The 26,647-nt window shown below is 40.6% G+C and overlaps 1 protein-coding gene across 8 annotated transcripts in view; it reads right to left on the bottom strand.

Moving 5' to 3' along the window:
- Positions 1 to 2,765: 2,765 nt before the first annotated feature.
- Positions 2,766 to 26,647, bottom strand: part of HECTD1 (HECT domain E3 ubiquitin protein ligase 1) — a 105,927-nt gene continuing 82,045 nt past the window's right edge. For 6 of the 8 annotated variants that reach the window (XM_025202484.1, XM_025202481.1, XM_025202482.1 and 3 more), the window contains 15 exons: positions 25,891 to 26,047; positions 24,000 to 24,222; positions 20,453 to 20,507; positions 20,018 to 20,200; positions 19,501 to 19,711; positions 19,333 to 19,418; positions 14,408 to 14,535; positions 10,539 to 10,740; positions 9,390 to 9,527; positions 7,921 to 8,528; positions 6,191 to 6,269; positions 6,008 to 6,101; positions 5,320 to 5,470; positions 4,123 to 4,267; positions 2,766 to 3,740 (listed from right to left, as the gene is read on the bottom strand). In XM_025202484.1, coding sequence (XP_025058269.1) covers positions 3,603 to 3,740; positions 4,123 to 4,267; positions 5,320 to 5,470; positions 6,008 to 6,101; positions 6,191 to 6,269; positions 7,921 to 8,528; positions 9,390 to 9,527; positions 10,539 to 10,740; positions 14,408 to 14,535; positions 19,333 to 19,418; positions 19,501 to 19,711; positions 20,018 to 20,200; positions 20,453 to 20,507; positions 24,000 to 24,222; positions 25,891 to 26,047 — 2,598 coding nt within the window. In that variant the 3' untranslated portion in view covers positions 2,766 to 3,602. Of the gene's footprint in view, positions 3,741 to 4,122; positions 4,268 to 5,319; positions 5,471 to 6,007; positions 6,102 to 6,190; positions 6,270 to 7,920; positions 8,529 to 9,389; positions 9,528 to 10,538; positions 10,741 to 14,407; positions 14,536 to 19,332; positions 19,419 to 19,500; positions 19,712 to 20,017; positions 20,201 to 20,452; positions 20,508 to 23,999; positions 24,223 to 25,890; positions 26,048 to 26,647 lie in introns of those variants that run through there. The other 2 variants (XM_025202483.1, XR_003093736.1) reach the window with 2 other exon arrangements.

Here is a 26,647-nt window from a genome sequence, read left to right as displayed (position 1 = left end):
GACTGCCTCATCTCAAACAGCAGGAAGAAACTGCTTCTTAAAAATCTGTCTATAAATGTGTAGGATGAAGAAAATGTGTTGTCATGGGTGACTTCAACCTTGGGGACACCTTGTCATCTATTGCGGACAGCAACTAAATGCTAGATAAGGTCTTATTCTGCCAGCTGCACAACTTAATATTACACCTCATGCTGACGGATAAGGAAAAAATAAATAGCCCAGCTAAAAATTTGCATTTGCCTAGGCACCAGTGATCATGATCACTGGCAAATAGAATGTGTTTGGAAGTTCAAAACGTCTGATGCAATAAAACCTAAAAACTTCATATAAAAGGATAGAAAAAAGTGGAAGTAAAGGGCAGTGACTATAACGTGATGTTAAAATATGTAGGCAACTCGTAAGGGAAGCCAAAGGAACAATAAAATACATGTGGCCACAATTAAAAGGTAAGGTATTTTTTTAAAAATATATTGGGGATAAGAAAACCCCCAGGCCCAAAATCGGCCCACTACTACATGCAGATTGTAAATAGCAATGTCAGGAAGGCAGAAATATTTAATAGATATTTTTATTCTTTATTTGTAATGAAGGAGGATCACGTACCCATCCTATGTACTGCTGAGAATGGAGTAGAAAGTTTATGATCTGCAACAAAGGAGAATGTAAGGGGGCATCTGCTGAAGTTATTTTCAAACCAATTTATACCAGTCTTAAAGGAAATGAGGAGCTTTCATATCCCCATCCCCCAGCACATCTTTTCAAGATTTGTTAAGGACTGGAAGACTGCTAATGCAGTTGCAATATTGAAAAGGAATGACCAGGAACAAGACACTGGTTAGCTGGATTTCAATCCCAGATAAAATAACGTTATGCTTAAATTTGGCTTCTTTTGGAGACTCTCTCAAAGACCTAGATTTAAAATGTAATTAGTGTTACAGATGGTTCATGGAAGGTTGAACTTACTAGAGAAACTTATTGTTTTATTCTGACATGATTATAGGTCTGGCTGATAAAGACATCTGGTGTTGTATAGCATGTACTCCTTGGATTTCTCCCAGGCATTTATGTATATTCAAAGATGGACATTTGTGGGGGTCCTATTTGGGCTTAGAATCTATTAAACTGTTTATCTTCTTCTTTGGGCTAAACAAGGTTGCCTGAATGTCAGCACTGAAAACTCTTCGTTAAAGCAATGAGGGATGAGATCTGATATGTGATTAGGGACCTCTGCTGGTTATCTGCAAGTATGTATGTATCTTGTGCCATGCTGTATAAATCACTGTGAAACTCATGGAAATTGGAAGAAGAGGGTATTTTACCTCTTAAGGAAAAGGATTTGAATCTTCACCCCACTTAGTCCAAGCGGCGTGCCTGGACCAAGTCCATGACTACGTAAAATGAGGAGTGAACTAGAGTAGTGAGGGGCAAAAACTTTTGAGTGGCAAAAGCCACAAACTAAATCCCATCACTTCCTCAATTGTCACTCCAATACCACCTGGAGTGGAAAGGGGAATAGGGCATTCAGGCATGCTTTGTAGCCTCTCAGCCATCTCAATGTGGATCTTACCTGGGTCAAGAAAAGCAATTTCTTTGTTCTGGGTGTCACAAAGGGACTTGCCTTCCCCCAGCATTCAGAAGTTCCTGTGAAGCTTTGCTGCTTGTGAAGGTTTTAAGAAATAGGAGCCTCACACGCAGGGGAGAGGGGGAGGGGGGCTTTAAAAAGGAAATCTCACCCTGGCCCAGGTCCAGGTGATGGATTTTGGCCTGGTCTCAATGAGGAAAGCTTCCATATCGCCTGCATGGTAGCAGAAGTGAACTTTCCCTGAGGAACATTCAACCAAATTCCTGTCAAGTTTTCCCTAAATGCACCAGCTAGGATTTTCTCAGTGAAACCTTGATCATACACTGGCTCTAAGCTACTTACCTTGTGATCTGCTCTGTCTCAGCTATCTGTCTGCCAGTTGTGAGGTGGGGAAGTGAGGGTTTCTCCTCACCCCCCCCCATGCCCCCCCCCCCCCCCTTCTAAAAAACCCTCATTTGTTTTCTCAGTTTTGCAGAAAAATTCCAAAGCCAACAAAGAGGCAGAGTTAATCTTTTTCAAGTGTTGTGAAACCTCTGCTGGAGATCTGATAAGGAATCTGCTTGGTATGTTACTCAGAAGTAAAAAAATTCTGGATTGTTTTTAAGGATAGGCTTTGGTCCAGGCCCAGAAGAAAGATCCAGGTGACAGAGAAGGGGAGAGCCCAGAAAATGTTGAGACGTTAAGGGGACTGAGAAATATGCGTTTCCTTTTTGATGGTTTAGAAAGACTCCAGTAGTAACCTCTTATTTACTTCATCTTCATCAAATCACTTACCGCAAGACATCATTGCACAAGAAAACCAAGACAGGTTTCTTTCCCTCAAAATGCCAAATCAACTGCATTACATGAGGCAGCCCTTCCCTCTAGTGCTATGTGTAATCTTATCTGTCATACAAATATGTTAAAAAAATACACACTCCAAGCACAGCGCACACAAAGTTATCACTGAAAAACAAATTCAAGAAGATACAATACAGAATTATGAATGCCCCGCTTAGCCTCAGGTGAGCTAACACACCAGTCAATTATTTGCTCTATTCCAAATTCTTTTCTTTTTTTTTTAAACTTACAGTTCTTTCATGTGATTGCTTTCCAAATACTTTCATTTAACCAAATCAATAGAAAATATGTAGTCTATATATTCACATTTGGAGAATAGTAACAAAACGTTCAGAGGAGACAGTTTTGTACGCTGCAAACATTTTAATGATTATTGTTGAGCATACACATTGGAATTTTTTTTTTAACTTCAAACTGCAACAAGTTAAATAAATGTTTATAATATACAAAGAAAATACAACCAAAGTAAAACTTGCTTTAAGTGTGCCTTGCACCAGGGACCAGTGTTTTTTTTTTCTTTTTCTTAAATAGCTTTATTGTTGAGCTGCACAAACACACTTAGGGATTTGATCTTTATAGGAGGGGATTTAAGAAATCAAAATATATTCCCACTTGAAAGAAAACTAAACAGTTGTGCATGATTATATGCAAAAAAAAGAAAACACTAAAATACTCCAATTGTGCAGGCACCATTTTAAAAAAGAAAGAGAAAGCTGGAGATGCTCATTAACTCTAGGTTTTAAGGAAGCAGGTTTTTTGACCAGTTAGCTTAAAGCCAGCAAAATAGGGATCAGTGATGGCAACTGTAGTGTACAAGGTATTAAATGACAAACTTTACACAAATACACTGTTAGAAATTTATATCAGTGAACACTGAAAATCTGATGATCTGTTCGTTGGAACAGTCAAACAGAACCACCTTAATTTCCAGTCGTGCAAGCCCTTGAAGCATCACACAGTGTTCTGTGCCATTTACTTGCTGGCTGTGTAGTTACAGGGATTTGTTGTGTCATTAGCAGCTAACAAACTTATTCCACATGTTCCTAACGCCCCACAGGTGGAAAAAAAGGCAACTCTCATCAGAGCACAGCGTGGAGATCATATTTTCTGCACACAAACACAAGAGGCTTCACTAGTATAAAAAACAGTTTCTCAGGTTCCATGTGTTGCACTCAGTAACTCAGTTGAGATGAAAGCCTTTTTCCGTAGTAGCAGCTAGTAGGCGCTCTCTCATTATCTCCTCAGAAGAATACTCAGGCAACTTAAGGTAATGCACACATGTATTCACGGATGGATAACTTGCATCTGTAGCATCAACCTGAGGGAAAAAAAAAAGGATGACAATTTATACAGAGGGTAGTTGTTCACAGTACTTTATAGACTGATCCTTTGTTCCACAGAATTTACAGTCTAGTTCATAAACAAAGGAGGGGGGATTCCAAGGAATGACACTACTCCTACACTACATCCACTACTAATACTTGTTTGGTATTTAGTTTACAAACACTTGTAATTAATTCCTTCATGAGAACATGAAGTTGGAGGAAAGAACTGATTTAGAAGTTACAATCAAAAGAATAACAGGCAATAATAAGCATTGATGAGGTTAAGAAAAGTAACAATGTTTCTTACTGAAGTGGCAAAGGTTGTTTTTTTAAAGCAAAGAGCTGCTGTAGAAAGGTACCCCAAACAGCCCATACCTTGCGTACAACAGTGAGGCGAGGGTGTAAGTTAGCCAGTCCTCCTGGTGGAAGTGTTGAACAGCCAGTAGTGAACTGAAGAAAGGCTTTTCTTTCATCTGAAGACATCCCACAAAGCACTCTCACAAACCGAAGGAATCCAGGGGTACAGGTAAATGAAAAAAAAAAAAAAAAAAAAACCAATAAAAAGTTACTTTGGTGAAGAGAGAAGAATTTTTTGTAATTTTACACTGAAATGAAATTGCTTGCCCAAGCTTAAACAGAAAATCTTTAAAAATAGTGGGGCCCAGATCAGTACTGAATTGAGTATAAAGCATTTATAAAGAATTAAAAGTGAAAACAACAATAAAAAAAATCTTTCCCAAGTATCACATGGCAAAACTTTGGTATGTCTATTAGAGATGGAATTAATCCCAATTTAATTATTTGTTGAAACTGGCAACCCACAAGGTAAGCACCCTTTTGCACCATGCTGGCAGTGCATAGGGCTTTAAGAGGGTGTATACATTTATTATCTTCACAAAGGCTCTTTACATCACAAGAGCAGTATAAAGAAGCCTTCATGCAAGTGAAAATTCACCAGTCAGGGTTTCAAATTTCCTGCTTTCCCAATTTATTGGTAACTTAAACCAAAACAAAAATAAGTCTTAGCTTAAACTCTAAGGATTTTCCACAGATAGCACTATTCTTACACCAAGAACTCTGCTCCACCAGTGTTTTTGCACCTTGTCCTTTCACTTATGCAACGATGGGGTCAACAGAAGACCCCTGCTACAGGACATCTTTGATTTATTACGCTCCTTTTGCATTCTGATAACCAAGATAGTTCTAGGAATAAGGATATGCTCCTGCTAAGATGGGAGAGCTTCAAACTTGCACTAGGTAAAACAAAGACTAAAGCCATGGCTTCTCAACACTTTACCATAGAAAACATGAATTTACCTTGCCTGCTCTTCTGAATGTGTTGACTCCCCATTGGGGGGTGGGGGTGTGGGGGGGTATCTTTTCACCCCAAACACCAAACCCCTCTTCATCCATAATTAAATCTCCACACCTCGCCTGCCATATGTTTATTCCATATTGATTTGCTATTTTACTACCAACAATTCATCCAATTTTGTATAAGGAATACTGCGGATGCTACCACTTTACATGTTTCCTGAATGCCGTTTCATAAAAATTTAATCAAATAGTTACCTCTCTCGTGTGTAACCCAATTTAGGCTCTGTGTAGTTAATGATATCCTCGGCTGCCCAAGAAGGTGACTGATTTCCACAAAGAATCATCTGAACTTCCTCATGGCTGAAGGAACTCAGCTTCTCCATTGGGAAGACTCTATTGAACCCATCTTGATTTATACAGACACAAAGACAAAACCATAAGAATTTAATCTCAAATACTTTAGGTTTTATACATATTACAATCAGCAAGATATAGCTAATATTTTAAAATGTTTTCTTAGTTAAATCAGTGGAAAAAACAGAATAGCTACAGTTAAGGCAAGAGTAAACAATATTACCAACTTGATTATTCGCAATTCACAAGTAGGTATTACTAGTCAATACTGCAGCAAGCCTATGCTGTTAGCTGTTTTATAAACTACTATGCTGATTAGTTTGGTCTACCCTTCTAAGCCTACTGATGTGGAGGCAAAAATTGGGATGTATATACATGTAACTATTTGCTGATAATGTCATGTACAACAACAGCCAATATTTAAAATGTGTTACTATTTCCATTTTCTATCTGTACTAACAAAGACAGTGCCTTGGGCATTATAATCCTTTTTTACTGCATATGGTTTGTTTTTAACACACATTTCTGGAATGTCAAATTAAATCAGAAAACCTTAAGTGCACATATACTATGTCATGGTTAAAGTTACCTCTAAATGCCTCCATCTGTTTCTGTATGCCAGTGTGCATACAGAAGTCAAACATCAGATCCACATACTCCTCTGCATTATCCATCGTTACCATCTATAAAAATATATGTATACATGGTGTAAGCACTGTATTAATTAATTAGAGACAGAATATTAAAATTCTAGATGGAATATTATTCTAACCTCATCTTCACCACCTGGTTTGAGATCCACAGCTGTAAACCCATACACTTTTGATGACGGGCAGAACTGGAAATTTAGACTGCAAAAAATAAGGATAGCCGTTAGTAGAAACCAAAAATCTGCTCCCATTTTTGCATCAAATGCTAGACTCCTAATTACTCCACAAAAAAAAGCTTGCAGATTATCTTTTTATAAATGTGAACAATGACACCATATTAAAGGTTATGTCATATGGACGTTTCAAATATACCTGCATTTTATGTACATTGCTCACTTTTTCTATTCAGTTTCCAAATGTGTCAGAAAATTTAAAAAAGTCAAAATGCAAATGTTATGAAATGTAAAATGCTACTGAGGCTTCTAGTTGAACTCATGCTAACAGGAACACTCATGCTGTTTTCAGGGTTAATACGAGCAGTGTCAAAGTCACTTAACATACTCCACGTAAAAATGAGTTTTAAAGCTATGACCAGTTCTAATGCCCAACCATGCTGCCATGTTACATATTTACAATCGCATGGAAAATCTGAAATCTTTTACTGTAGACTCAGTTCTAAATTAAACAAAACCTAGAATACCAGTTACATCTGTTTTTATTATTTTTTCCAAGAGGACTTCCTGAGAAGTTCCCTCCCCATCTTGTATCTTCGATTAGGCAGCATTCCAGGTCTGGTGGGAAGGACAATCTCAGAGAAATCACTGCAATGATGCTAGCTTAGTGCTTCCCATTTCAAGATCCTGTCCCTAAATCTAGGGAATTTGGTGGGCTCCTAATAATAAACTGTATTAATCAAGGATCCTGTATCATTATAATACATGCAATATTTGGTAAACTGTCCAGTGATCACATAAAAATCGTTACCTGACAGCAGCCAATAGCTTTCTGAGTTTGTCTAGCCAAGTTCTCTACTTTCAAAACTTGGCAACAGTAACTGTCTAGCTGTAGCAACATGGGGCTCAGCACGGGTTCAGCGGGGTAAATAAGCTCATGCTGAATACTTGTAGCCACAGGTAGACTATTACCAGCACCTGAGCTGGTAATATAAAGCTAGCATGGATATCTCTACGTTACACGCAATGCTATGGCAGCATATTTACTTCAAAGACTAATGGTAAGTGGCAAGAAATACTTTGTTTCCTCTTAGGCTTCAAACCTAAGTTTCCTATGCGAGTATATTAAGCACTACCAATAAGCTGCAACTTTAGCATTGTTCACATAGAAGATGCATTCCATACATTAGTAGCTCCAAAGCTAAAACTGCAATGGTGAATGGGTGACAGGTTGTGGAGCAATGGACCACAGCCAGCGGACATACAAAAAAAAAAAAAATAATAAAAAAATAAAAAAAAATCAGAATTTAAAAAGTCTCCTATTTTAATGAAATGAGAACTTGTTATTTTCTTAAAAATAATTCAAAGGTCCAAACAGGACACAATGTGCTGCCTCAAACTCATCCAAGTATGAATGCTTCATGGTGCTTCAAACTTCTTAATACTGTTGGTTTCAAACAATTGCAATTTCAGTTTGTCCTCTTTTTTCAAACAACTACAAAAAGGTACTGTTGGTTAAAAGGCCAAGTAAAGAACCAAAGCAAAACGTTATGAAGTTACACCATTAACATAGTTGTTCAATTTCTCTATAAAAGGCTTCACAAACCATGGCTACAGAAACTGTGACTTGATCTATCAATGATGCCAATTTATATACCAATACAGAGGAAAAATCTTACCCTAAATCCTCTATGCTAAGTGGAGGCCCAGAACCCGATGGATTCTTCAGCATTAATTCCTGCAGTTTTGTGTTCTTTTCATCTTCTGAAAGACTTTTGTTGCTTAAGATGTGCCGTCTTTTAATTGCAAGGTCCTTAATTTCTTTTAAAAATCTAGCTCTGTGTGGATTTACTAATTCAAAATCCTCCCACGTTAAAAGTCCATTAAACCAAGCAGGAGGTTTAGGCTTTGGTGGATCAAGGATAAATTCTGATTTTGAGTCTTCTTCCAAACTTCCTACTGAGAGGGAATCGTGCCCCTCTTCTGTAGAAGCCTCTGACTGACTTTCAGTACAATGCAAGTCTCTGTCACCCCGTGACTCATAAATCAATTTACTCATATTACTTTTAATGTCCCCCATACACATGAGTTTAAAGAAAGGTTTAGAAACGGGCAAATCCACCAGTCTGTTATCCTGAATACACTTAGCCAAGAAAATTCCCAAGAAATGAAAGAGTTTGGTTATTCTTTCAAGTTCATCGCTATCTTGTGGGAATGGTGCTGTGAAAAGTCCACATGATCTCTGTACATAATATCCAGGAGGTTTTAACCCACCACCAATGTCAACCTGGTTTTAAGAAAGAAGGGAAGAAGGGTTAGTTTTGTACAAAATAAGCTGAAATACCTAAGTTACGTTTATATTAAGCTATTTCATGAGCTTCCTTCAGCCTAACCAATTTACAGAAGCAGCTTATTCAAATGTAAAGATCTTTGCCACCTTAGAAAATAGTAATTCACATATCTTCATGTGCAGATATACTGTAATATTTGTTAAAGAGGCAATCCCAAGATGATAAAAATAAAAAAGCAATCTAAACCCCATCTTTTTCAATACAACCCTTTGAAATAAATATTATATAAAAAACCCTTTGTTAAAAAGATTCAGGTTGCAAAACCTAACACTCACAGAAGTTAGGAAATAGCACAATTAAGGCTGTCTAGGTGACCTTTTGCCTTGTATGGATTACAACATAGTACTACTACAAAAAATACCTAATGATATCACCCCAAGAAAGCCTCAGTCTTCAATGGACATGCTCACACTACTTTTCTCCATCAGACCCTGCCTTATTCTGTGCACAAAACAGATCTAACTCCATCCTACTGTGTACTAACTAAATAGTACTGTTGTTGCCTGTAGCGTGTGCTGCTTCATCTCTCTGCAGAAACAAAACTGTGTACCTGCTGTGTGCATTCTGGAGAGGGGAAAGCTTACACTCACCATACTATGCTTAAAGGGCAAAAATCTCACACACAACCATCTTAGCCAGAGCCAGGAGGCAGCAGACAAGTAAGTCTTATACACTGGATGCAGGCATCCAGCTAATGGCCATGTGTGACAGGAAAAGTAGTGAAATAACCAGTTTTCTTTATCTTACAAAATATGAATCTTTTTCTCTGAAAGTCCATGATAAGAAATGTGCCATACCTGACGCGATTCATCATCTGGAAAATCATCATCACAAAGCCAAGCTCCCAGATCTGTCCTCTGGAACTCTGCTGCCACCAGTGCATAGAACTCAAGCGTAGGCCCCAGGCCTGTCCCTTCTTCTCCTAAGAACTCAACCTAAAAGATATGATTAAAATAAAGAAATACAGCATTTATTTGCATACCAAAAGCCCCCAAATAATATGTAAAAAACCCTTTTTTTCTTCATTCTGCCCTCCTGAAACAAGAGAGACAGGGAGGGGAAAAAAGAAAAACAGGTGCTGGCCAGTAAATCTCTGCTGTGGCAAGTAACTCGCTCAAAGGTGTACCTGGCAAAGGGTGGGAGGTTCTCACTGCCTTGTGGGGGGGGGTAGGGGAAAAGGCAGGCAGGAAAGAGGCATAGGTTGGGGAAGTATCCCTCCCTAGCAGCCTCAATTCCTAAAAGCTGTGGGGGTTAATCCTTCAAATTGTATATGAAATGACACTGCAAACAAGTCTTAATTTGGTGGTGATTGTGAAAGGGTTGACCCAGTAGCAACTGCTCAGGAAGACGCTTCATTACTTAGCAGTAGCAGGGGGAAATATGAATCTGATGAGGGGATTCCTCACCCAGCTCTGTGCACCCAGAACCTCCAGCCTAGCTGCCATGTTGCCTCCCCCACCTCCACGATCAGTGCCCATAAATCAGAAACAACTGTTCAGTTTCCACATTTCAGACATGGAATTTTCAATTGTTAATTTGTGAAGAGAAGGTGTGGTCAGGGCCAGTCCTAGTAGGGGGGTGGGGCAAAATTAGGGCAACCATCCTGGGCCCCGCACTTTGCGGGGCCTGTGGAACTGGGTGGAGTGGCCGCGGCTACTCCGCGCTGCTGCCAACTTCACGTCTGGCTGCTCGGCACCCCCATTTTCCCCTGCAGCCAAATCTGCCATTGGCTTCCTCATATCTGGGGGAGGGGCCCTACACAGGCTGATTTGTCCTGGGCCCCACACCTTGCTCTGGCCGTCTCCGGGTATGGTATGCAAATAAATATGGTAGCAGTAAAAATTTTAACAGTCAGTTCCTAACAGGTCTTTGAGAATGATTTTTCAATACAGCAGAAATGATAAAAACAGCGTTTAGCATCTCTTCATTAGACAGACATGCTTTACCTCTAGAACAGATTTTCTATCTGCATGAATCTGCATGACATTTTCTGCCCATTCCATCAAGGATTCACCCCGTGGAACTTTTACTCTTTCATGTTTGAGGCGCCCAACTCTGAATTCTCCTGGATCATCTCGTCGCACTGTACTTGTGGTCCTTGTCCGTTCAACAGTGGCTTCGCGTCGGTTCTGTAGCCACACAATTGCTCTGGATACAGAACACAGGTGTTGTTTAAAAACTATAAGTCTATCGATACATAACAGATGAGAACCCTGAGACAAGCTATGCAAAAATCATGCTGTTAATTCCCAAGTTGTGTGCACCATTTTCTTTGGCTTTTGCAAGGCTTTCAGATGCACTTGCAATGTCAAGAGAGGAAAAATGTCATTATTTTATAAACATAATACAATAATTTTGCATTTCCAGGATGCATCATCCTCAACTGCTGGTTTAAAGAAAAAGACAGAAAAAAAAAGTAAAGTGTGCATGATATTTCATCAGAGTAAAAAAAAAAAAACCCAAAACACCAAATCCTAATCCCAATGGAAGTGATTAGTGGCCAACAACATTTAGCACTTAGTCGTATTTTCATCCAATGTTCTTAAAGAGGATTATACATATTTATACCTATAAATTTTATGGGCTAATACTCTACATAATATAACCCTACAGGCAAACAAGCAGGTTCATACTCAAGGCTGAAGTACAATTATTTAAACACATGTATGTACAAGAAAAACAATACATTGGTTCTTGTCTGAAAAAAGAATTCAGTAATTTTAATGAAAATTTTGCCCCAAACTGTTAGGACTTTACAATAAATGCCTTCATGTTAAGGTGGGGGGGTTTTTTGGTTTAAATCCAATTAAACAAGAGCAACTACAACAATTAATAGCACCTATGTGAAAGCAATGTTTTTATTTTAATTCCTCCGTACCCTGTCATCTACACAGCAAAAACCGACTCCCAACGCTAAGAGCATGGTTGCTATATAGTTTCATAGTTTTAGGGTCGGAAGGGACCTAATAGATCTTCTAGCCCGACCCCCCGCCAGGGCGGGAGAACAACAAAAAACCCTAAAAACAAAAACGGGACTCAAATGAGTCCAGCCAGGTAGGCATCCAGCCTCTTCTTAAAGATCCCCAGGGTAGGGGCCAGCACCACCTCCCTTGGAAGTTGGTTCCAGCACCTAGCTGCCCTAACTGTGAAGTAGTTTTTTCGGATGTCCAATCTGTACCTCCTCTCCATCAACTTGTGCCCATTACTCCTTGTTATGCCAGCGGGGGCTAGGGGAAACAGCGTCTCCCCCAAACCCTTCTGGTTCCCCCTAGTGAGTTTATAGACGGTCACCAGGTCCCCCCTCAGCCTTCTCTTGTGGAGGCTGAATAGGTTCAGGTCCCGCAGTCTCTCACTGTAGGGTCTGCCCTGTTGTCCCCGGATCATGTGGGTGGCCCTCCTCTGGACCCTCTCCATGTTGTCCACATCCCTCCTGAAATGGGGCGCACAGAACTGGACACAATACTCCAGCTGCGGCCTGACCAGCGTCGCATAGAGGGGGAGGATCACCTCCCTGGCTCTACTCGAGATGCACCTGTGGATGCACGACAAGGTCCGGTTAGCCCTGCCAACCATGACCTCGCATTGTCGGCCCATGTTCATCTTGGAGTCAATAATGACACCAAGATCCCTTTCCGCCTCCGTGCTCTCAAGTAGGGAGTTCCCCATCGTATAAGTGTGCTGCTGGTTCCTACTACCCAAGTGCAGCACCCTGCACTTGTCCGTATTGAAACACATCCTGTTCCTGTTTGCCCACCCCTGTAACCTATCCAGATCCTTCTGCAATCTCTCTCTCCCTGCTAGCGTGCTCACCTCCCCCCAAATTTTGGTGTCATCAGCGAATTTAAACAGGTTGCTTTCCACCCCAGCATCAAGATCGCTGATGAAGAAATTGAACAGCGCAGGCCCCAGGACCGAGCCCTGGGGGACTCCACTACCCACCTCCCCCCAAGTCGAGTATGAGTGAAAACGAAGTAACCTGAAACTGGCATATATTTCACCTACTTTACAGCAGTACTGTGAGGTTTAAATGCTTGGAGAGCCCAAGAAAGTTGAAAGATGTGCCAGGTAAACAACATCTAAGATGCAAAGATTGTTATAACATGTCTTTCTTCTATTAGCCACATTATAAATACACACATGTACATGCAGCCATGGAGTTGACAGCTATGTAATAAAATGCAAAAAGAAGAAAGTCAGTCATCTTAAAGCTCTTATCAACTCACAAATTCATGTACCCTTGCGTCACTTAAATATTCAATACCTCCATCCAGGCAGAGCACACACCAACTGCTGAAGCTTCCTTAGCCTGACAAAGGGTTTTTGAACGCGAAAGCTTGCTTAATAACTATTCTCCAACCATTTGGGTTGGTCTAATAAAAGATATCAAATTCACCCAAGGAACCTTGTCTGCCAATACTCCCTGAGGGTTTTTAACAGAGAATGGTTTCCTCCTGCACCCCAGAAGTTAACCCTGCCCAAAGCCCAAAATTTCTATAGATTAAAACCCCCCACAAGAGCTCAAAAGAGCAGCTTTCCACCGAGTAAACAAAACTTCCATCCTCAGTTCCATACTTTAATAACAAAATACAGCTTTTTGGAGTTAACTGGCCAGCCTCTTTTCTTCTTTCCTAAGCAATGAAATTTAATTCTCCCTTTTCCTTATATAAAACCAAACTGACAGACAGATATTATCTTTGTAGTAGAGAACTTATTAGTAAGCTAAAACCAAAACAAAGGATCAACTAGATGCTGAAATGTTTTCAAAGGCAGTTAGCTTCAGTTTTACTAATCACATTAAGCTTATCATGTTATGTTACAGCTGCATTATACAACTAAGACTTCTTTTCAAAACAAGAGGGGTTTATGCACACATGCATGTGACACAGCGTCGGGTGATTTTAAAAGTGCTTGGCACTGAGTTGAATGCATTTGTATAAATGGTGAAATGTGTCAGCACTGAGAAAGTTGCAGTAGTAGGCTTTTGAACTAAAACACATTGAAGGTTTTTTTAGTTTCAGCGCATAGCACTGCCATTTTCTTAGCACTGACACACATTTCGCCGTTTGTACAAATGCATGTGACGCAGCATTGGGCACGTCAGTTTGTGTGCTCTGCAGGCTCTGATGCACTGGATTTCTGGTACATAGGAGCAGACAAATGCGGGTGTATAAATGCCTGAGATGTTCAAACTCTTGGTCTTTAATACACTAAAAATAAAGTCCAAATTATACAGTTATCAAACATTCACCACCTGTATAAACAATAAGAAGGTATATAATTTTGGTGCATTGTTTCAAACAAATATTTAAATATCACAATAGTATTAGATTTTAACAACTCATGTTAGGAGATTATGAATTCAGATTAATTTAAAGAGGTAGATTCTCTCTTCCTGTAAACAGCTTCAAGTAATGAAGAACCAGATTTTAAAAACTCCACCAAAAAAAAAAATAAAAATAAAAAAAAAAAAATCACTGCTCATTCTGATGATCTAGCTAAAGTTCACATGCAAACTAAGCTGGCAGGCTGAAGATTAAAATGGAATGTCTTGTGGAACATCAAACCATAGAGAGCCAGTCACTCTGCAAATGCATAAACAATTTAGAAGCAGAAAAAAGCATTTGAAAATGATTCCCCCTCCTTTTTTATTTATTGATCTTTTTTACATAAAATTTTATAAAGCTCCTTAAATTTGGAAAATATATCACTCTTAAGGTTGTCCATGATATGGTAAGTGACAAAGGTTTTACAGTGAACTGAAAAATTATTTTACACTGAAGAAAACAAAGTACATTAATTTGGTCAGGTTTCTTACCTTGATGCCCCAAATGCCGTGCACGTGAAATACAACTGTCTAGTTTCAAATGGTATTAAGAAGGGACACTTGCTAGTTAACTGCTCACACCAGTCTGGCAATGCTCCACTCGCTAGTGCCAACGGTTCCTGAAATTTAACAGACACAGGGAGTTGTTTAAAACATGGGATCAAGTAGTACAAGGAACTTGCTAGTCAGATACATGCAGAGCTAGTTATTGCCTCTGCATGGAGTGCCCTTAGCACAGTGCTTTCTTTAAAAAAGGTGAACGGTTTATTAAATGCATTGTTTATACCAGGTCCTTGAAGATCCCAGCAAGGATGCCCCTGAGCCCATCCCATCCACATGCTCCCACCTATATACTCCAAATTTGGAAAGGTGCCAAGGAAGCACCCCCACACCGGGTGTATCCCAGCAGTTTCTCTCAAACATGTTGGAGACGGACGTCAAGAGCAGCATGGGAGGGACACCCCAAAGTAACTTTACCAGTACCTCTACAAGATGAACTGCTTTGAAGCAGAACAGGATGGGCAGACAGCCTACATACTAATTCTCAAGAGAATTCATTTTTCATTTTTGTTCATAAAAGGCTGTATACTGTCCCCTCATAGGAGGATGGCAATAAATAAAGCATGAGGAAAAAGGAGAACCAGCCCTGGAACCTGAGATCGTTTCCCTCTGAAAATGTGGCTTCTCTCTGGCTGCTAAACAATATGTTGAAGATATTATTAAGTAGAGCCAAGTAACCTTCAGAGAATTGTGACAAGCTTCATCTTCCCTACCAAAGATTCTGGTCAAACGCTTTTTTCAGATTGTTTTAAAATTTCTATAAAATGCATTGAAGAAATTTTACTTAGCTTTAGTAGGACATATACACATGCAGACATCCACCCACAAAATGAGAAATTTAACAACAAAGGCATGTCAGAAACATTGTATTTAGAAATGTGGCTCTACTACTAAAAATAAGGATCTTGAAATTTCATTTTTATTGCATCTCAGTGACTTGCTATCAAGTTTGTCCTTTTCCCATAGAAGAATAAGGATTTCCTTAACACAGTTTTGCAAGGTCAGTTTGCAATTTAAATATCAAGATTCTTCCAGGGTCCTTTGTTACTAGCAGTAATACAGATATAGATATTTCCCTCAGTTAAATAGCATGAAATCAAGGAATGCTACACAAAAGTAAGCATAGGAAGAATGTGGTCCTGCAGCTAGTGCTTAGTTAACAATGCACAAACCAGACTCCCATTACTGTGCTAACAAGGGTAATAATTCGTAGCAACTGATGTTAGTCCCAAGTAAGCAGAGATTACTCAGAATACACACAAGGGCTAAAATCAGACATTCAAAAAGCCCCAGCCTGAACTGATTCAATCTTTGCAGGTTAGTCTAACCTAGCGGTTCCCAATCTGTAGAACAGGTACCACTAGTGGTACACAAACAAGCCATCAGAGGTACACATTAACAGATTTATTATAATTACTTTACATGACAAAAATTTGCTGGTGGTACTTGAAGTTGTATAGTTTTAAATTGGTGGTGCACAACTGTCAGAGTTTGGGAACCACTGGTCTAACCTGCATAGACAGAACTGGCAAACACGTAAACAGACATTCACTTTTGATTCCAGAAATGCAGCCACATGCCTGCAGTGGCTCGGGCTGGGACCCGCACAGTGTTAGAGTATGCCTCCCTGCTTGGCGGTGCGTGGTGGGGTGGGGGGGGTGTCTGCTAGAGCAAGCCCTCCCTTCCCTTTGGCAGTGGCCAGAAGGCTGGAGGAAAGCTGAGCTGGGGGGAGGAGGACACACCCTGCAGGCCCGAGTATGATTGGGGAGGGGCTTAAAGCCCCACTCTGGTCTGCAGGGACCCCAGCTGGGGTGTGCCTGGAGGGGGAGAGGGGAAGCAGCCTTTGCCAGGCTTTTGGGAGGGGCAGGGGGTAGGGAGCATGATCAGACCCTGGCCCCTAGCAAGATGCTGGCTTGGCATGACCCTCTAAGGCAAAGGGGGCAGGGCAGGGGTTCCCCCCCTCCTCCTGAGGGACCCCAGCTAGGGTGTGCCTGGCCAAGTCAGAACAGCCCATCAGGGTCCCCCCACCTCTGTCCGCAAAGGCTGCAACAGTCTGCCTGCCCCACTCCTGCCCGCAGCGAAGACCCCCCCACCAGGAAAAGACTTGTGTTCCCTGGGACACCATGGCAGGGGCTGCTGCCTCTGTCAGGGTCCCGCCACCTTGCTGCTCCAGCAGCAGGGATGGGGGCATGGCCAGACCCCAGCCAGCATGGCCCCCTGAGGTGAAGGCGGCAGGAAGGTGGTTTATTCCACCCTCTCTCCCCTCTTCCCCCAGGGAACCCCAGCCAGGGTCTGCCTAGCCAGGGGCAAGCAGCAGAGGCAATGGCCAGGGCTGGCAGATCCCAGCTGCAGTCTCCTAGGTGGAGAGGGGAGGGAGGGGGGATTAAACCCCCTCCCGAAGGAATAAACCCCATTTGCCTTAGAAGGCCATGTCGGGCTGGCATCTGGCCATGCCCCACACCCCTGCTGCTGGAGTGGCGGGTGGATGGAAGGACCCAGGGGGGAAATAAACCCCCTCCCTGCCCCCTTCGCCTCAGAGGGCTATGCTGGGCCAGCATCTAGCCACACCCCTGTCCCTGCTCTGGCTACATTGCAGAAGGGCAGGGCCAATCCTGCACTCTGGAGCAGACAGCACAGCCCAACCCAACCCAGGACTGAAAAGCATGCTGGGATACTGAAGGACTCTGATTTAGCTTCAACCAGGAAGGGGTCTAAGACATAAGTTCAATAAACTGGTTTGACCTCAATCAGTTAAGTATGATACTGCATTCAACCGGGTTTATCTTAAACCAGTTTCAGCCATTTTGAAACTCATTTATGTGCACTGAGCTTATGTTCTGTTACAGGTTTAAACCAGTTTCTGATCACTTAAGCGAGTTTACGTGTAACTTCTGTCCCTAGCCAGGGAGCAGAAGTAGTTAGCTAAGAGAATTCACCATTTTACACAGACACCACTTACAAAGTAGAACTAGAAATAAATAAAAATATAAAATATCTGGAAACAACGAGCCATATGAACTGCTGAATCCATGCTGCTTTGAAACTAATCTGGTATATTTTAAAGAAAATCCCAGGTTTCAGAGGGTGATAGAGTGGAGGAGCAATGATTATCACCTGTTTCATTTTACTAAGGTGCAAAAAGACCTCATTGTAGGAAGAGATGCGTTTGCATGTCCGGGTGTTTTTCAGTTTGTAAGCACACAAAAAAAGTATCTGACATTTTAAATACCTTTGACATAAATGCAAATAAGAAGGCATCCACTGGAACTATTATCCAACTCCATCAGTAGCCTCAAAACAAAACTCTATGGTGCCTCAAAAACCACAGCCTACATATCAAGCTCATCCCACAAATCCCATTAAAATAACTGATTTGCTGGAAGGAACCAGATCAAGATTAGATTTATCCTTAAGCTACAAAGAACTACATCACTTTTGTGTCTGATTAACACTACAGAAAGCCAGACCTAGATGCATCACTTTACCTGTTAAAAGTTTCAGGTTTGCTTTAAAGGCAAAGATTAGATTTTTCACTGTGCCCCCAGGCCCCTCAGCTAAATAACTGCAGGTGTCTAGTGATAGAGGAGAAAGTGCCCTCTAATGCTTTATCTGATTTGTTATATTGTTATGGTTTTTGACAATGTTTTTTCTATTATTACTTCGGGCTATATGTAACTGAAAACTAAATCACACCTTCTGAATCTAGGATTTGAGTACTATAGTAGTACTGTAGGTAATGTAAATACATTCACTCAGTTAATTATATATTTCTACCTAATAATTTGTTCCTTAACAGCATTTGCAGTTTATAACTACTGGTGATGGAAGAAGTGCTAATGATAAAGGCAGAGTGACTTAAAAAATTGCTGGTGACTTCATGGCAAAGAACTGGGAAGAATCAACTTGGACAGTAACAGAATGGTACAGTCCATTAAAGCTCAAATCACTCTCATTTGGCATCTAGTGAAGTACACTTCCTTGTATATGCTTTCAGGGGCCAGTGACATTTAGAAGAAAATTTTGGATGGAAAAAGCTGTAATATATGTTGAGGTTTGATCTAACAGACTGTGACCCTGTAAAACCTTGCACTTAAGCAGTCCTAACTTCAATAGAATTACTCTGCTGCTTACAATGTTAAGCAGATGATCAATTGTGTGCAAGATGAAAACTCAAGTCTGGGAACTTAAATTGTAGACTGACTATGCCAGGCAAAACATTTTTCTTTTCAGGAAGTAACATGCAATAAATAGCATGCAATTCCATGATATCAGCTGGTTTATTCTTCATGACCTGGAAGGTGAATATTTGCCCAATATTTTTAAAATTAGAGTACTGATTCTCAAGCAGGGCGCCATGGCACACTGATATGACTTGAGATCCTTTCAAGGGAGCTGCAAGGTGCCACACAAAGTTAGCACTGTAGGGTTTACAAATGATTCACAAGATATATCAGAAATTTAAAATAGAAATCTGCAACCATGGCCTTTCTGAGTTCTTTGCAACAGAATAACTGCTCTATTATGTTTTTTTGTAGGGACTATGAGGAAAAACCAAGAGCTGGAATTTTCCAAGTGTTGCCTCAAGTCTAAAAAGGTTGAAAACCACTGCATTAGAGTTTTCTTTTCAGATTTTTTATATTTAGATTAGATACATCACTAATAATTTTTAAAATATCAGCAAATAGGTTCACCTAGACTATAAATACAAAAGTGCAAGTGAACACTAATCTAAAAATCTCATGCTAAAAACATTTATTAAATTTCAGATATCCAAACCAAACGAAGAAAGGTTTCAAAATGACAGCATATATAAAATATTGTATATTATGTGCAACTCACTAGCTTACTTTAATTACCTCAATCTGTTGCAAAATTTTTGTAGTGATTTTTTTGCTTGTGAACTCATCTGGTGGAAAATTAAACTGAGAGTGTTCATCTCCTTCTGAAAAATATTAAGAGAAATTTTTTACATTATTTTGTTTTTGTGGAAGTACTGAAGAAACCACATTAAGCTACTTACATACCTTCTTGAGATGTTCGTATTGAGTAAGGGTCACTTGCAACTATATACAGAATACGAAGCAGCTGCAGAACATCTTCCACTCCACAGGAATTCTGGCCACTACCAGCCTTGGCCTGAGGCTGTTCTTTTGCCAAACTAAGAATGTCAGCATTCTGGAGAGTGGAAATGGCTCCCTGGTTCAATCCAGACTTTGATCCATGCTCACAAAAATCCTATAAAAAGGATTGTTGAGTGAAAAAACGTAGCTAATTTTCAGAATTTTGTATTGTGGCCAACCCCTTAAAGAAGTAGAATGGTTACGGTGTTTAGGCTTTCATGGTAGTAACATTGGCTATGATTCAAATGTTTTTTAATACTAATATTCCAAACAGAAGGCAGAAGTAGAGCCAGAAAGCCTAAACTTGATATAGACTTACACTGTACACAGCTTATCCCCCCACTCCTCAAGAACCTTCAAAGCTGCACAACAAAGCACACAGCCATTCCCAGCAAAAAAAAGTTTGGATGCGGACATATACCTTGTATGCAGCTATTAGCTGGGAACAATTTCTGTTTTTCCTAATACTTTTATTAGTGCCGGTTAATTTCCAGTGGCGCAGGAAAGCCGAGTCTGCATTCTTCTGCAGGTAGGTTATCAAGTCATTCTTTGGTAATTCATCAGTGCCAAGGTACTGTTCCACATGCTCTATTGACCAGCAACCCTACAACAGGAACCACCAAATGTGGGTCTTTCCTGATTGTAAAGTCTTTAAAATTTCACATGCATTACACACAAGTTCTTTAGGAACATGCATTTATACATTTTTCATTCACATCTTCTGAACATTCAAGGACAGTTAGTTTGTTGGTTTCTTAAAGTTGCATTTCACTAACCACAATATGACTTGTTTTGTTATTGTTTAAAACAGCCATACAAACATAAGGGTTAATAAAAGTGCCAAAATAATTCTTACCATTTTCCCACCCTCTTTCTCCTTATCAGAATCCTTCATTTCTCTGTACACAATTCTAAACAGGAAAATATCAACATTAATATTTTAAATGACTTTTCAGAATAGCACATTTAAGTAATGCTCAGACTACTTAGAACATCCTCTGCATTCTGAAGTTATCAACAAGATGATAAAATATAAGTAGTTTCTTGACTTTTAGCTAATTTGATGTGAAAGAGCAGGAGCAGCTCTTTCATATAGCAAGTCTGCAAATTCCCCAATTCAGTAAAGCTCTTGAGCTCATATATAGCTTAAAGACAGCAAAATAGGAATGCACAAAGTACTGAATTCCCATTTGCCTAAATGAGGCTTGAATGATCCAGTAACTATCAGGCTAGTTAAAAGACAGGAAGCAAAAGGGTATAACTAAACAGTCCCTTTTCAGGAAAGAGAAAGGTTAATAGTGGGGTCCTGCAGGAATCTATGCTGGGCCTACTTTTGTTCAACATTTTCATCAATGACCTGGAAATGGGGAGTAAATAATGAAATCTCAAAGTCTGCAGATGTTACTAAAATATTTTGGATAGTCAAATTTCAAGCTGATGGTGATGAACTGCAGAAAGTTTTCACAATCCTGAATGGGCAAAGAAGTGGCAAATGAATTTCAATGTTGAAAACTACAAGGTAATGCACATGGGAAAAAATAACCTCAGTCACATGTACACAATTCTAGACTCTGAACTAGCTGTTATGGACTCAGAAAAGAGCCCTTGAAGTCACTATAGACAGGAAACAAGCTCAATATATAGCAGTGACTAAAAATAGCCAATAAAATAAGTGTAGGGCATTATTAAGAAGGGAATATAAAACTAAACAGGAAAAACATCACGCCACAATATAAATTTATCTTGAATCTGTGTGCAGTTCTGATCTCTACATCTTACCAGAGATACAACTAGATCCAGAAACAATACGGAGATGGGCAACTAAGACTACCAGGTGTAAGCAGCAGCTGTCATACCAGTACAGACTAAAAAGGCTAGGACTCCTCTGTTCAGAAAACGGAGTTAAAATGGAGGTCCATAAAATCGAAAAGGATGTGGGAAAAGTGATTAGGTTATTCACCAAAGCCCAGAATAATAGTAGAACTAGCAGACACCTACTGAAATGAACCTAAGACATGCTTTAAACAAACATTGGAAAGTCCTTTTTTGTTGTTGTTTGCTTGTTTACACAGTATGTAGTTAACTTGTGGAACTCATTACCACAAGATGTTGTAAATGCAGATTTAGGTTCAAAAAAGGATTAGACTAGTTCATGCCTGAAAGGTCCATTAATAGCTATTCAACAGAACAGTCAGGGATGTAATCTCTTACATCAGTAAATCAATATCACTATTGATATGCCCTGATCATATACTCTTACTCTAAAACATCTACTACTGCCAACATTAGAGACAGGATGTTGACTTGGATAGATCACTGGTCTGACCCAGCATGGTAGTCCTAGTGTTCTTAGTCTCTAAATTCTGCTGACAGAATTTACCAATGACAAGTACAAAAAATGTACTTGCTCTATTAAGATGCCTTCAGGGAATGTCCAAGAAGACAAATATACCCCTAAAAAGACCATCACAGCCCTATTTTGCAAGGAAGGCTCCTCCTAGTTCTTTTACAGTGTTTATTTCAAGTACTTAATTTATGCAGCAGAAGCATCCCTCTTGTGATCAACTCCTTACGGCTGTAAAGTCATATCCTGCAGGGGTTATTCACTGCATCTGTTACCAGTTTCCTGACATTCTAAATGCCTGGGGTTACTTTCCTGCATATCAGATTAAGAGGAGAACAGCATCCATAATTGTAAGGGCACAAGAACAATAGATTTTTAAGTGGCAGTGCTGTCACATAAAGCAACTGGTGTCTTCTCTGAACATGACAGCAACCTTGGTTACTGCAACCTGACAGTAAAGGAGCTCCCTAACAGAGCTAAAGTTACTGGTGAGAAGTGGTAGGGGGTGTTCCTCATGTTCTTGGCTCAACAGAAATTATGATAAATTTCTTCATAGAAAAGGACTGAATTTTTAAGGAGACCCTGGCACTTTCACAAAGCCTAATGGTTGCTTTACTTTGGACATAGCCAGACATGACTGTAATCGGCATCAGAAGATACCAATGCAAGCTATTATCATGCAACAGTGATGTATGCTCCTGAGCAGGAGCTCTCCACCCCCTTTTAAAGCACCTAAAATGTCCATATACTTAGTTCTGCATGCAGCTCTTGTGTTAGTCAGGTCTGGATATGAGATAAGAGTAGATATCTGGAAGCTATAGATTTAAGCAATAAAGAGAGGCAATCCAAGACAGTGCAGGTGCAGCTGCACCCCTTTTTCTTTGCTGCCAGAATAAGTTATCTTTAGCAGATATTTTAAGGTTGAAAAAATGTTACAAACAAGACCGAAAGAAAATTCCTATACATTTTCACTAGTGTCTGCTATGCTTTAAATAGTTTTTAGGCTGGTAAGAATGAAGTAGTCTTACCAATATTCTTTGTGAACAAAGAACAAGCAAAGACAGCTTAAAGTAGGGACATTAAACTCATACAGCCCTGGGGCATAGGCTGGTCTGAATATCAGATTGGGTCCACAGAGCAGCACCACATGCTAATGATGCACCACAGCCCACAAGGATGGTCTAGTGTGGGTAATGCATGTACTGCATACCCTGGCCAGGCTGCACATGCTGCTTGTAGTATGTGTGCCAGCTGTAGCCCCACACACCATATGCAGCATATGCCCATCCTGGCCTCTTGCCCATGATACACACAGCATGTGGGGCTAGTCTGGGCATGCGCTGCACATGGCACCTGAATTGGACTGGCCCTGGGCACATGAGGCTGGTTTGTAGGCCTGATCCAAACTGGCCCCAGATCCAGCGCACATGGACAATCTAGTGCAGGTACCATAGGTAGCACACACTGGCTCCAGCCCACCATGGCAGGTGACGCATAGGGCTAGCCCAGGAAGTACTGCTGTAGGGTATACCATCAGGTCCTGTGCACTGGGCAGTCCACCTGTGGGCCCAATCCAGACCAGCTCTGGATTCAGTGTGCAGGGCTGGGCTGGTGAGGGCAGCACAAACATCATGCAAGGCTGGGACAGGGGCCAGAATGTGCCACAGCAGGCTGCACTGTGGGCTAGATTTGGCTTGCAGGCCTATTTTAAACACCCTCCGATATAAAGCAAACAAAGCATTTAATTAAAAGGTTTCTTGTTGTCATTTCTCCTCGTCAACCACGCTGCATCTGGAATATTGGTAAAAAGCCACAATAGAACATTATGAGAAAAGGTTATGATGGCCGATTTTTAAAATAACTGTTCAAAGGAATAACATTAAAAAGGTGAGATTATTAAAATGTAATTGCTTAGTTATCGAAAGGAAAGTATGTCTAGCTTTGTCCCTTGTGCAAAAAAGGCAACTAACGAACCTCAACATGCATTTTAGATCAATTTCCTCATCAGTCATCCTCAAGTAAAACCATAATAGATTAATTAATACATTTGTAATCTTACGTGTATGTTGGCTCCCAAATACGTCTAAGTTTATCAGATTTCACATTGCCATTACAGGAAAGCTGCAGTAACTTCTGCACATAGTAAAAGATGGTAGATCGGAAATTTGTTAGGGCTAATTCCACTTCCCGAGTTGTTCCAAGACCTGAAACTTTCAAGGTCAGTGCTAAACGAGGGGATGGCATACACTCAACTTCTTCCAAGAGTTCTGAATGAGGTGTACCTGTATTTGAAATATCATTTGAGAATCAATACAAAACACAGGAATCCTGCTTTAGATATGCTTTCATGTTTGTAAGGAAATATATATATTTGTATTGAATGTCTACTTCTTAAAGATATAGTATCAAGGAGAGTACTAAAAACAGGTTCTCACCTATGTTACAGCAGTTTGTTGCTAAAAATGAAAGAGTTCTTTAAGTCCGTTATTTTTATTTTTTTTTTTTTCAGAAGTTTTTTACTTCATTTTTTGGCTTTAACAATAAAAACAGATGAGTCAGTTTTATTTATTTTTTTAGTTAATTTAATTTCTAGGTACTCCCATATTAACAAAGTAGCAATGACTTGACAACATCCCACTAAACTACTGGATACACCCACATTTCTCCCGCTATCTTTAACATACTTCTACTGCACTAACTACTTTCAAGTCATTCATATTAAGGATAGCTCATTTACTACAGATGGAATGTAGGCCAAAGTCACAACCCAGTCAAACTGACATATGGGATGCATGCAGGGAGTGGTGGTGGATGGGTTGGTTTCTCCCTGGAGGGATGCGGGCAGTGGTGTCTCCCAAGGCTCTGTTCTGGGACCAGTACTGTTTAATATCTTCATCAACAATTTGGATGAAGGTGCTGAAAGCACCTTGTCCAAATTTGCTGATGACACTAAACTATGGGGTATAGTAAACACACTGGAGGGCAGGGAGCGAATTCAGGCAGATTTGGACAGACTGGGGAAGTGGGTGGATCAGAATAGGATGCAATTTAACAAGGATAATTGCAAGGTGCTGCACCGGGGGCGAAAGAATCTCCAACACACCTATAGACTGGGAGGTACCATTCTGAGTACCACAACAGTAGATCTCGGAGTCCTGGTTAATGCAAAAATGAACACCAGTCACCAGTGCGACAAGGTAATAAGCAAGGCTAACTGCACTCTTTCTAGCATCAGCAGGTGCATCACAAGCAAGTCTAGGGAAGTGATAATTCCCCTCTATGTGACATTGGTGAGGCCGCAGATGGAGTACCGTGCCCAGTTTTGCGTGCCACACTTCAAGAGGAATGTGGATAACCTTGATAGGGTTCAAAGGAGGGTTACTCATATGGTTGAGGGCCTGCAGGTAAGACCCTATGAAAACAAACTGCGGGACCTGAATCTCTTCAGTCTCCACAAGAGAAGGCTGAGATGCAATCTTGTGGCTGCCTACAAACTCAATCGGGGAGGGGCAGTCGTCAGTGGGGAACAGGGGGCACTCTGTTTACCAGGGCATCCCTCATGGTTACCAGAAATAATGCCCATGAACTGAAGGAGAACAGATTTATATTGGACATAAGAAATAAATTATTTACAATAAGGGTTGCCAAAATATGGAATGGGCTTCCAAGGGAAGTGAGCTTTCCCCTACGTTGGAGATGTTCAAGAAGAGATTAGACAGGCATCTGGCTGGGGTTACTTAACCCCAACGCTCTTTCCTGCCTGGAGCAAGGGGTTGGACCTGATGATCTACCAGGTCCCTTCTGACCCTAGAAATCTATGAAATCTATATCCTTTCCAGTAGTGGGTACTTAATGTAAATGAGTGCTAAATGGGGAGAAAGGAAAGGAAGAGACTTAATTGCTGCCCTGTTTTTACAGGTTAATCAAACCTTCTGAACTTTCAACAATACCTGGTGGAGGAATTTCTAGGTCTGTTGTCTGCTGGACATTAGTACGACCTGGCCTTGGGTCAAAGGCAGGAACCAAAGCAGAAAACTGACGTTTCAATACATAGTCATCATCCCATGTTCTTCTGCGGCCACCTTTGGTTTCATACTCTTCTTCTTCCTGTTAAAAATGGTTTCATACAGAAATCATTTAACATGATCCAAAAAAAAAAAAAAAAAATTAAAAGGCTACAGGAGAACAGCAATATTAAAAGAAAAACAGAAGATATTACAGCTAGTTGTCATGACCCAAAGGCATGATTTTGTGTGTGCTTCGGCACCAGAATTATCCCCGCCAAGTTGCAGCTTCATTGCACGGGAGAGTTTCCCGTTGCAGAGGAAATCCCCGGTGCAGGGACGAGTTTCCCGCCTTTTTTGCAGCTTCTTTTGCAGAGTGCATTGCTCGAGTTGCAAGAGGAATGCACAGTGCAAAAGAGTTCCCGCCACCGGTATGCAAATTCGTTCCCCGCTATTGGCTAGTTCTAAATTATTCACACGTGGCAGCTGACGATTGGCCTGTTAGCCGTATAAGAGGCTTGAGTAGTTTCCGCCCAAGCCGAAGAGGACTCCACATCCATCTCGTGGGGACTCTGGGTACACGGCAGGGTAATAGAAACCCTGTGTGAGATCCAGAGGAGCTTGGCGGCCTGATCCACCGCCCACCTCTTCCCGTCTTCGAGCGCGACTTTTATAAGACGTATTTACGATTTCTATTTTGGTG

Source organism: Alligator sinensis, unplaced genomic scaffold (genome assembly GCF_000455745.1).
Source record: "Alligator sinensis unplaced genomic scaffold, ASM45574v1 scaffold720_1, whole genome shotgun sequence".
NCBI lineage: Eukaryota > Metazoa > Chordata > Crocodylia > Alligatoridae > Alligator > Alligator sinensis.
This window is presented reverse-complemented; position numbering and strand designations above follow the sequence as displayed.